General features: G+C 44.8%; 2 protein-coding genes across 8 annotated transcripts in view; one reads left to right on the top strand and one right to left on the bottom strand.

Moving 5' to 3' along the window:
• The window catches only part of LOC119187642 (putative 4-coumarate--CoA ligase 1), a 353,621-nt gene extending 352,442 nt beyond the window's left edge, over positions 1-1,179 (top strand). For all 5 annotated transcript variants that reach the window (XM_075878455.1, XM_075878457.1, XM_075878456.1 and 2 more), the window contains one exon: positions 824-1,179. The gene's annotated coding sequence lies outside the window, so the exon portion shown is untranslated. The remainder of the gene's footprint in view (positions 1-823) is intronic.
• A 6,311-nt stretch (positions 1,180-7,490) lies between these two features.
• LOC119187654 (uncharacterized) overlaps positions 7,491-12,008 on the bottom strand; it is an 87,975-nt gene continuing 83,457 nt past the window's right edge. For all 3 annotated transcript variants that reach the window (XM_037435738.2, XM_075878454.1, XM_037435739.2), the window contains one exon: positions 7,491-8,098. In XM_037435738.2, coding sequence (XP_037291635.2) covers positions 7,925-8,098 — 174 coding nt within the window. In that variant the 3' untranslated portion in view covers positions 7,491-7,924. The remainder of the gene's footprint in view (positions 8,099-12,008) is intronic.

The following is a 12,008-nucleotide window of genomic DNA, read 5'->3' as shown; positions in this document are numbered from 1 at the left end:
TTCGAATCGCTTTCGTGTTACGTTATAAGTTAGCTACTGATTTTTAGCGGAAGCGTACCTTCTAAGTGAGCGGGTGTTCTTGTCACACGTCATTTAGAGATGCGTTTTCTCTTAAAATAGAATCTCAAGGTGAAGTTCTAACAAATGACTGGCAACGTGTAATCGAAGCTTTCGAAAACTGTTCTTTTTATGAAGCTTTAAAAACAAAGCAAATATAGTATGGTGCAAAATGTCCAGCTTTCATGACTCATTATTCTGACCAACGTTCTTATTTCATTATTTAAAAACAATTTTTGGGAAGTGCTGAATAACGATGGTCGAAATCAGGCCCGAAGCCAGGAATTTATTCCTAGGGGGAAGGGGGCGCACTTGTCAAAGGCCCTGAAAAACCCCCATTACATTTGTTTCTTCTCGGCAAAACACCCCACTTCATCCGAATTTAGAGGTTGTGGGGAAGTCCCGAGATCTAGCCACCCCCCCCCCCTTTCTTCCCCCTTCCCGCTACTAACCTTATTTGGCTGCTCTGGTCAAGAGCTCGTAAAATAAGGAACTTAGTGCCGTTTCGAAGCTCGTTATAACAACGGTCTCCAACATGGCTATGGAGGCAACCTTTCTGACCACGTATTCTTGCGGATCGTCTCCTAAATTTCATTTAAGCACTTTGGGGTATTGAAAGCAACGCACTTCTTTGGCGTTGATTTTTGCTAGTGGCGTGTGTTTTGGTCATGTCATGATTAGCGTCCTACCAGCTGCTGTGTGTTTGTTATGGTAGTTCGTCATAGCATCATTTTAATGCTTTGGCATGTCTTCTTTCACCTTGCAGTTTTTACAGAGCTTTCACGTGGTTTCATGACTTCCTGGGTGGATGAACGTGCATCTCTACCTCCTCGCTCATAAGGCTGATTGGAAGGAATCTTCCTAAGTACATTACCAAATGGTTGCTAAAGACTGCTTTTATGAAAATGCTTTTTAGATTATACTTTATATGCTTGGAGACTGTGGTGATGCCACTAAGAGCTTTTACGATTGTATCTAAATATGTTGACGCTTTTATATTAGCAGTCTCTGTCTACCGCATTTATTTCCGTCCTGCCAGTGTATTAGTATTATTACTTGCTATGTGATGCATGTCTGTACAGAATTGCTTTTAATAAAAAAGTCTGGCATTCAATTCCTTAACATGGCGTCGTCATTTGTATGACGCAATGGTTGGACGCCAGACATTTAACGGCTTGCATGTGGTTTGTCGAAATGTGGGTCTGAGGGAATCGCCAAAGGTACAATCGGAAACCTACAATGTATCTCTACATACATTTCTACGTGAAAATTGGAAACCTGCTGTTCATCTAATATCCAAACCACCCAGAATCAACTCGGATACTAGGAAACTGTCGGCTGTTGGCCGCGAGATCGAACCGAGTTGGCACCTAGCGTCGAATGGAAGGAACCTCGCCGTGTGGATCTCTCCTAGCGCCGTCTACAAGTAAAAGTGCTCGCATATGTGCGCACGTCCTGCACGCGACCTCAGAATGCAGCTTATTAGATGCGAAGCAGCTCTTTCATTAGCTAAGTGGTTGCTTAGGCGTGTTGATATGACACAGTGAATAAGACAGAGACCAGACAGATAAATACACATAGAGCACTGACTTACGACAAAAAGTTTATTCTTCAAACCACGCATATATAACTATTCATCATATGGTGGTATTGAGACTCTAAACAGAACATATAAATCAATCAATATATACCTATGCAGTAAAACGAAAAAAGAAGCAAAAGTGAGAGTCGAAGGAAAAGAAGACCATAAATTCATTCTCATAGCTCGTGCAATCAACCAGATAAAAAGACAACTTCCTTTTATAAGACGGCAACCGAGCCTTTGCCCCAGTCCTGCAATCTCCAGGGCTTCGTGTATTTCACGGGTAAGCTGGTCCCGATGACGCTTGATAACTGCACATGACTGAAAATCGGGAGTACACCCACAATCTCGGCAATGTATGCCTAGGTGGCCAGACACTGTCGAGGAAACGCTGTGAGCGTGTTCCTTGAGACGCGCATTCAGACATCGCAAAGTTTGTCCTATGTATAGTTTACCACAGGAGAATGGCCTCTTTGACCAGCCTGTATAGCGCGGTTCCTCCGTCCACCCCGCTCCCCTCGCCACAGTTCTAAGAACGGTGCCAAGTAGCTTACGCCCTCCTAGCAGTGCGTGGTGACGTCTGTCTTCCTCGCCTGCCGCGCAATTGCCTGGTGTCAGCTAACTCTAGCTTGGCCCTCTCCACCGATCGCGACGCTCGAGCCTACTGCTAACGTGAATAAATGGATGGATGGATCCGGCTGTGTCCTTTAGATCGGGCGGTGGCTCACACCACCTAGCCATAAAGTAACGGTGTGTTTAAGGATTGAATTTCACTCGTGCCTCGATTGTAGCCACCAATCAGTTAGCCTCCTCCGGGTTATTTCTACCCATTTGAAGTCTATTTTGCCTTCACTGTCCCTAACCTCCAATGCTTTCAAAAATTCGGCCCCATTATCTTCGACTATAGGGTGCAGCCCTTTACAGAACATAACCAAATATTCAGCCGTTTCTTTCTCCTCTCCACACGCACTACATACCGTGTCTGTGCCTTCGTATTTTGCTCGGTACGTCTTGGTCAACAATACTCCAGTTCTAGCCTCAAAGAGCAGAGAACTACCCCGAGAAATATAGTAGATCTCTTTCCTTGCAATTTCCTCTATAAAAGTTTGGTAGGCCTCCAGTGATAATTTCGTAAGCATTCCCATCTTCAACATGTCCCTCTCTGTTTCCTTCACCTTCTTCTTAAGCGATGTTTCCTTTTGGCTTGGTATTGTGCTGTTGTCTAAATGCTTGCTTGACAATTTTTGAGTTTGTTTCCTCCATTTAGTATCGACATTCTTGTACAAGTAACTGAAAACTTCCCTAGCCTGATGCTCCTATCCCATTTTTCTCAATCATTCCCCAAATTCTATCTTGGTGCTAGCTTCCCCGAACTCAAACGATGTCCATCCCATAAGACCCTGTACCCCCTGATTTGGGGTATTCCCGTGTGCTCCCGAAGCAAGTCTACCTATGCCACGTTGTTTAATTTCCAATCTTGCTTGAACTTCTGATTTCATGCACAAGACCACATTGCCAAACGTCAAACCCGGTACCATGACACCTTTTTAAATCCCTCTCACAACGTAATACCTATTATAGTTACACATTGCCCTATTTTTCATTACAGCTGCATTCCTGGTGCCCTTAGACATTACATACCTTTCGTGCTCCCTTAGATACTCAGCCCCGTTGTTTATCCATGCGCCTAAGTATTTGATTTTTGCACTATTTCTAGTGTTACTTCTTGTATCTTATGCTCACTGCCTTTGTTCGTCATTAAAAAACAAGATTGCCAATTTTCCCCGCTGAACTTAAAATTTAACCTATCTCCCTCATTACTACAGATGTCTATCTATCCCTGCAGATCTTCCTTGTTGTCAGCTAATAATACTGTACCATCTGCATACATCAATGCTGGTAATGACTGTTCAATGTGTTTTCCTTGCTTGGCAAAAGAGAGGCTGAGTCCGAGTCAACTCCCCTCTAATTTGGCTTCTAGTCCCTGGAGATACAACATAAATAACAATGTTGACAAGGGACATCCGCGTCGAAGCGCGCGTTGTATCTCTAAGATTCAGATACCTGTTCTTCCCATTTTAAAATTACCGTGTTACTTTTATATATATCCTTTAGAAGATTAGTTATTCAATCTTCGACATCTAGTGTGTCCAGTATTCTCCACAAGTCTTCTTAATTCACACTATTATAAGCTCCCTTGATATCTAGGAATGCCAGCCACAGAGGCCTGTGTTCTTTTCCCGCTATTTCAATACACTGCATCAATGAAAACAGATTGTCCTCCAACCTCCTTCGTTTACGGAACCCATTTTGTAGTTCTCTCAGCACACCCTCAATCTCCAACCATGTCTGTAGTCTTTCCTTTACTATCTGCATCACCAGCCTGGTAACTACTGATGTCACTGCTATAGGACGGTAGTTGTTTATATCGGCTTTGTACCCCTTTCCTTTATAGGTCATGCTCATCCATCCGAGTTTCCACCCATTGGGAGCTTCACCATCTAATATTGCCTGACTCGCTGCCTCTCTTAATGTTTGCTTAGAGTTTGGTCTTAGTTTGTTTATTAGCATGATTGTGATGCTGTCAGGTCCTGTTGATGTGCTATTATGAACTCTTTTCTCTGCCCTTTCTCACTCTCGTTGTCCCAGTGGAGCCACTGAGCAATTTGGTCCATCCTCATCTGGTACGGTGCATGTAGCGGTTTCTTTGTGTTTAAATTTTTCTGTCATCACTGTTTTTATATATTCAATTGCCTCATCCCCTTCTAGTCCACCTCTTGAACTGTAGTGATAATCCTCTGTTTCATGCTTGTCTTGTTACACAGAAAATTGAGATGGTTCCAAAACTTTGAAGCTGCATTTCTGTCCTTTTTGTTTACTTACACTATCCAGTGGACCCCCTTTCTTCTAATCTGTTCACTGATCAAATTGGACGCTTCCCTTTTGCAACTAAAAAAGTTATCTCATTTTCTTTTGACATCATCTTCCGGTTCACCCCTCTGTTTAGTATACCTGTGTTCCCTGAAGGCTTCCTGGCGGCTTACTATGGATCCCTTAACTTCCTCAATTCACCAGCACTTGAGTTTATGTCTGCTTTTCTCGGTTGACTTGACTCGTACTTTGGCAAGCTCTAATTAAAACAATTGAGTTATATTTGTGTACGTCCACTCTGTTTTAGTATCCTCGGTGATTTATTTCTCAATCTCCTTAGTTGCTATTTCTATTTGCCTTTCTGAATAAACATTATCCTGTGGTTGTCATAATGCCACCTTTCCAAATTCATTGCCCTTCCAAAAGTCAGCTTGATAAGTTTGTGATCAGTACCTAAGCTTCTGGACCCATATTCATCTATGTTCATCACCCTTAGCCAATCATACATCCTGTGTGACAATATTGCGTAATCTATCGTCAACTGCAGCCTTCCCATCTCCCATGTTATCGGCCCTTCTCATTTCTCAGTGCTGTTGCAAATGATTAAATCAAGCCTTTCACACATATTCATTAGCATTTTGCCTGTTGGGTCAGTATATCCAAACATATTTTCTATGCGCGCATTCATATCCTAATATAATTACCTCGCACTCTTCTCCTAGTTCGTCAATGTCGTTTCCTATGCACTGCATGATTTGTTGATTTTCGTCTCTGGCTTTTGCCCCTGTGCACAAGTATACAAAACCTAGGAGTGCGATTTGCCCTGCCACTTTCCCTTTTAGCCATAAATGTTCCTTGCACTCATGCTTGACCGTTTGCCAGTCTGTACTTTTAAGAATGAATGCCCCAATACCACCCCCCTTTTTGCTGCCCTCTGTTCTATTACAATATTCCCACGCGTAGTCCGGGTTGTTAGGAGCTTGTTCCATGTTCCAGATGGCATCATCTCATCCGCGCCACCTCTCTCTATCTGTCGGTGAGAAGAAGCTGTGAGTCGGCGGGTGCGCACGTAGCGCGGTTCAAGAATCTAGTGGCGCCGACCATGTCAACAGCGCCCCTCTTCTTGCCACGAGATCGTGCCGACGGGAGGGACGTCGTCGCGGCATGCTTCCCGCTAGTGTGCACTGTTAGGAATTTGCTGTGTCGCTATGGTAGCGGTGGCGAAGAGCGGCGAGCCGTCGAGCGGACTTCGCTGAAGCCTTTGCCCGAAGGCGAAGCAGGGAGGCAATCCGTTTTGAAAACAGCAACAAGAAGGATCGTTTACTGTAGCAGGTTGTCGTTTTTACAGAGCGGGCCAGCACGACAACGTCGGCTGGGGCAAATCCTCTAAACATAGGGCCGGCACGGCCTTAAATAGCGTTTTTGCAGTCTTCTGCGAGACCAGTTCCCCGGAACGGCACAGTGACTCGGCTGAGGAGACGCAACCATACCCGGAACTGCAAGGTGGTTCGGCGGAGGAAGCGACGTTATCCCCGGAACTGCACGGTTCTCCTGCACGGAAGGCGGCACTGGGAGGGGGGGAGACAGTTCGTCGGAACAGCGCTCGATCTCGTGAGACGTGCTTCCGAACGAGGAAATTGTCTGTGGCATAACAGCACGTACCTTTCCTGGCAGTCGCCGGCTTTCTGAGGATTAGCGAAGCCGATCGCGTTCGCACCGCTGCTGCTTAGCATCCCATCAGGGTTCCCTTCGAAGAGATGGTGCGTAGTTTTTTTTTTTTTATTGTGCTAGCACAGTGTCGAATGCTTGCACGTAGGCTTACACAATATACGCAAGCGTTTCGTCTTTTTGACTTGTGTGCACTCTAATAAGTGAGTGCGTGCGCGTGTCGTTATGGCACTAGGAGTGATCATCGTACCATGCATACCCTACAATTGCGTCGCTGTGGGTATTACGTGGTCGCTCAAGCACATCACATAACGCACTTCGTAAACATAACTGCTAAATTACGATGTAAATTCGCGACTTCAGCGACACCGTCTAATAAAGTTACCGTGATTCTGCAACCCTTGTGATACCCAAAAGCATGGACGAGCGTGTGCGGATGCCGTTTAGCCATAAAAAAAATACCTTGAGCCATGCGTCTCGATAGCGGCTCACATATTGTAGAAGCAAACATGAGAGCGGATTGTACAACGTTCTATAGTTAATTACGGACAAATAGTCTTATTTTTTATAGCTGCCAGATCGTGAAATCTCAATACCACAACGCTGTTAATATTGTTGTACATGCAGAACAGAAGTTAGACACTCACAAATGACAAGAAAACATCGAGCACCATGTAAAGCACGACTGTCACCGAATGCCGGCGGCCCAATGATGGTCAAATTGTGCCTCACTGTTACATAATAGGAACGTTAGGCTGGCTTCCTGAATTAGTGTAGCAGTTTAGATCGTATGCATCAATGTTCGGTTGCAGTCAATGCGCTCTTTTCGCCAAAAACCGGCTCAAACCGCCTAAAGCAAGGCGCGGCAGCTTTTTTGTGTATACGCGTAGGTGAACCCTCTCCCATGTTGTTGAGTAAGAATTGTGAAATTCAAGCACTTTTTTACGTCATTACCAGCAGGGCCGTTCATTCAGTATGATCCAGCATTTGACGGAAATTGTCTCGGCTAAGCGCGCTCGAACTGAGGGTTTATATCTGTTTTTGCTCAAAGGGGGCCCCGCTTTGTTCTTGGACACGCATTCATATACACAGGCACAATAAAAAAACCTAATATATTTATTCACTCATTGTTCGTGCGTGTGTTGATGCAGGTGTGACTTGAATATTGTCTTTAACATGTGCTAAACATTTTTGCAACAGTTTTAATAGACTGTGAATTAAGTAAGTGCATTAAAGAACTCAGTTAATCCAATAGAATAAAATCAGTTTTTTTTCTTACGACATTAACTCCGAAATGAGCACATGACAAGTATTGGCACAATAAAGTTTATTACATTCTTAATGAAAGTTTTCATCCGTGCCCTGCAATCACTACAGCTAAACTTCTGACTAACTTGTTAGGGTTAGACGCCAGAGTGTCACTACAACAAAAAACAAGAAATTTAGATATGCATGCTTAGTATCGACCACGCATTGAATCACGTGTATTACAATCATAAAAGCAGCTGTTCATCAAGCAGCAATCATCAAGCAGGAACTTGAGAGCAATTAAGGCATACATTTGGTTATGTTACTCGTTAAATATATACTATCGTTTTGATAGCATTGTGTAAAAGCCACGATGTAGTGCTCAGTGTGTCGTGTAAATAAATTCCACACCACCTCGCCCCACGAAAAACAAACTTTAGATATGCTGGAGTAAATTGCCCTTCTTGTTTGCTGCCTCCCGGCACTGCCTGGATTTGGTCAGACGTCGCTAGAGTGTTTATTGATTCTATTGCACTTGGATGTCTTTGAGCACCCGCTTCTGTGCATATGACTTCTGCAGCGCGCTGCGTAAATCTTTTCCGGAATCCGTGTGCGGGATGCTCTCCAAGAATTCGACTCCACCATGCAAATGCTTGTGGAAAGACAGCTGGTCTGAAAAAAGTAAGATGAAAAGCGCTTCATGAACAAAGGCGACCTAATCCATCCGGACTATAAGGAGGTGCACCTTCTGTGCAAGGTTAGCTGTTTACTGACACACCTATAGGCTGAACGCACTTCGTGTAAAGGAAAGACGCCACGAGAAATTCGAAGGCATAAGTTTAAAAAAACGCCAAAAGTACAGGTAAATGACCAACTCAAGAAGTAAAGCTCTCTATAGGTTCCATGCCTGAAAGCCGGTGTCCGGATGAGTGCCACCGGGATGCGACATAGCGAATGAAGCAATGTCCCAAAATTTTTGATAAACTTGACGATAGCATTCGGTTTCAATCTGCTATTGATTGAGTTGAGTGGTGTAACGTCTCAAAACCACGATATGATTATGAGAGACGCCGTAGTGGAGGGCTCCGGAAGCGTGTTTCAAGTTGCTAGCTTGTGCTAGCTTTAGTGCGTTTTTTTTTTGTTTCCAAGAAAAGCTGTGGTGTATGTGTTGCCCGTGAAGCTGACCCAAAAGATCATAGAGTTAAAATTGTCAACTACTTATGGCTTGATCGTTTACGCGTTAATAATAACGCACGTGGGTTAGGGCTTCTTCTTTCCCAGTCACAGGGGTCACTGAACGAAGTTTTCGCTCGAAGGAAACAGAATGCTGTATGCGAGGTGTCCCAGCTCGCTGACTGAGAAATTCTAACTTCGAATCTGTGCAAGAAGTAGGATGAGCTGGTTGGATATCAGGCGCGCCAAGATAGCTCATGTCAGTGATGGCACATGTATCGGGCCAAACCCATCTTTTGTAATAACCACGGATAGGCTGTTGTTCACATTGGAGGTATGTCACCTGAATCCAGATACTTTGATGGCACGGAAGTGTTGTATGAACAAATAAAGGCAGACATTGTTACTAGAAGAACCCCAGTGTTGCTAGCGAACCTTGAGGCAGTCAAGAATTCTCCAAATAAATCTACAACACTTCAGAAGAACGCTAGGAGCCTTAACCACAAGCTGTAGAAGCCTGCGTGCCGCAGCAGATCTTAGCCCGAAGTAACTGTGTTTCTCTCTCTCTCTCTTACTTTCTCTTACAGTAGCCAAAGAGTATTATTTATACAAATACCTCACGGGTTCCTATGTTTGGAACATTGTGTGAGGGGGGAGAATAAGACAGTTATAAACTAGAACTAGAAAATTGTAAAAGATATGGTGAATTCAACAGTAAAGTAGAAAAATAGATAATTATAAAAGAAATTTACAGGCATGAAATGCAGTGCATCAAAACACGTTAAGGCAGTGGCAATATGTACAGATATGTGTGCAAAACAACCACAGTTCAGAAATATATTTTATGCAAAACACAATTTTCTATAGAATATTAAAAATTAACAACCACTTGAAGCATAGCAGTAACAGGGAATTTTTTGATAAAGAACTTGTATATGGAAAATCTATAAGGAAAATAATGGAGTGAGCTTATTTCTAGAAGTTCTGGGCTTCCGTATGTGTACAATGGTGTCAGGGAGCTCGTTCCGAATTTTATGCCCCGATGAAGTTCAGACTTGTTATATCAGTAGTTAAAAAAAACTCTACTTTATTTCGTGGTATTGAAAAGCAAGTGATTTTGTATTCTGTGTCATCTTCATTAGAAGAAACCAAAAGAGTGACATTTCCACGTTGTCTACTTTATGAACATCGTTATAGGCCTTTCAGCAAACAGCCACCAATAGTTATACAGCGACGATTGGTATAGCGCGAAAAGAGAACGACGACAAAGGAACAAGCAAAATACGATGAAGACGACGTCATCATCCTTTTGTCATCGTTCTGTTCTCGCGCGATAACAATCGTGATGTCATACTAGCTAGCCCGAACCGCGTCTTGCCTCTCTTTCACAGTCAGTCATGAGGAGTCCTCGTTTGTTTGGCAAGATCAGGTGTCCTGCTGTGGTAAGGCTTTTATGCGGTGGTTGCTTTACAGCTTGCTCAACCAACAGCTAACGAAAGCACGACGACTGTTCGCGTCATATACTGGCAAACAAAACAATTATTCACGGCAGTTCATGGCATCCGAGATGGCTGGGCACCCGACTTCTTTCTCTCCGGCTGTTCCATTCGCACGGAGAGAAAGCGTTTCCAAAGGTGGGCGTGGCCCACTCTTTTCTCCGCACAGGTGTTCTCCCACGAAGAACCGAATTAGGACCCAAAAGGCTGCAGTGCTGTTGACGCAGCTTGAATGTGGAGAAAAAAATAATTTTGTGCTTTTCTCGCGCTAATTTGAAAACGTCGGGTAGGTGTGTGTGAAATAAAAATCAATGCAGGGGCGTATTCGAGGTGCGCCAGCTATCTTTAGCCAGAGTTTAAAATGTGCCAAAACATGTAATTACGACGTGACCAAATGCATGTTGCTAAATATTACCTGGAGATAGATTACTTATTGTGTTCTAAACTATTCTTTAATTAGATTTGTTTAACTAACTTTTGAAGGAAAGAAGATGGATAAAAAAATTGAGGGCAGATTCACGAGGTGAATGATGAGATTGGGCGAAGCTCCTGGAAGTAATACCGTGAAATTTTCTTCCGTTAATTCGCCTGGCGATATGCGCGCTTCCTCGCCGCTTTCCATTGTCGAACGTTTTCAAGATCTGCTTCGCGACGTTGATGTGCTGCCTCGGCCTCTCGTTCCCGTATGGAAGGATCTTGCGACGCTGACGTGCCACTGCAGCTTTTTGTTCACGTACGGCGGGATCTTGCTGACGATGCCTTGTTGATGTGGCTTCTTGTTTCCATACAGCAGAATCTTGCCGACGCTGACGTGCCACTGCAGCTTCTTGTTCACGTACGGCGGGATCTTACTGACGATGCCTTGTTGATGTGGCTTCTTGTTTCCGTACAGCAGAATCTTGCCGACGCTGACGTGCCACTGCAGCTTCTTGTTCACGTACGGCGGGATCTTGCTGACGATGCCTTGTTGATGTGGCTTCTTGTTTCCGTACAGCAGAATCTTGCCGACGCTGACGTGCCACTGCAGCTTCTTGTTCACGTACGGCAGGATCTTGCTGACGATGCCTTGTTGATGTGGCTTCTTGTTTCCGTACAGCAGAATCTTGCCGACGCTGACGTGCCACTGCAGCTTCTTGTTCACGTACGGCGGGATCTTGCTGACGATGCCTTGTTGATGTGGCTTCTTGTTTCCACACAGCAGAATCTTGCCGACACTGACGTGCCACTGCAGCTTCTTGTTCACGTACGGCGGGATCTTACTGACGATGCCTTGTTGATGTGGCTTCTTGTTTCCGTACAGCAGAATCTTGCCGACGCTGACGTGCCACTGCAGCTTCTTGTTCACGTACGGCGGGATCTTGCTGACGATGCCTTGTTGATGTGGCTTCTTGTTTCCGTACAGCAGAATCTTGCCGACGCTGACGTGCCACTGCAGCTTCTTGTTCACGTACGGCAGGATCTTGCTGACGATGCCTTGTTGATGTGGCTTCTTGTTTCCGTACAGCAGAATCTTGCCGACGCTGACGTGCCACTGCAGCTTCTTGTTCACGTACGGCGGGATCTTGCTGACGATGCCTTGTTGATGTGGCTTCTTGTTTCCATACAGCAGAATCTTGCCGACGCTGACGTGCCGCTGCAGCTTCTTGTTCACGTAACGCGGGATCTTGCCGACGCTGCCTTGCTGATGTGGCTTCTTGTTCCCGTACAGCAGGATCTTGCCGACACTGCCTTGCTGATGTGGCCTCTCGTTCCCGTATAAAAGGATCTTGCCGACGCTGACGTGCCGCTGCAGCTTCTTGTTCACGTACAGCGGGATATTGCCTACGCTGCCTTGCTAATGTGGCTTCTTGTTCCCGTACAGCAGGATATTGGCGGCGACGTCGTGCAGCTTCCCGGTGCGCTTCTGCCTCGCG

This window comes from Rhipicephalus microplus, chromosome X (genome assembly GCF_043290135.1).
Source record: "Rhipicephalus microplus isolate Deutch F79 chromosome X, USDA_Rmic, whole genome shotgun sequence".
Classification (NCBI taxonomy): Eukaryota; Metazoa; Arthropoda; class Arachnida; order Ixodida; family Ixodidae; genus Rhipicephalus; species Rhipicephalus microplus.
The sequence above is the reverse complement of the archived record's forward strand: the minus strand, read 5'-3'. Positions and strand labels throughout refer to the sequence as shown.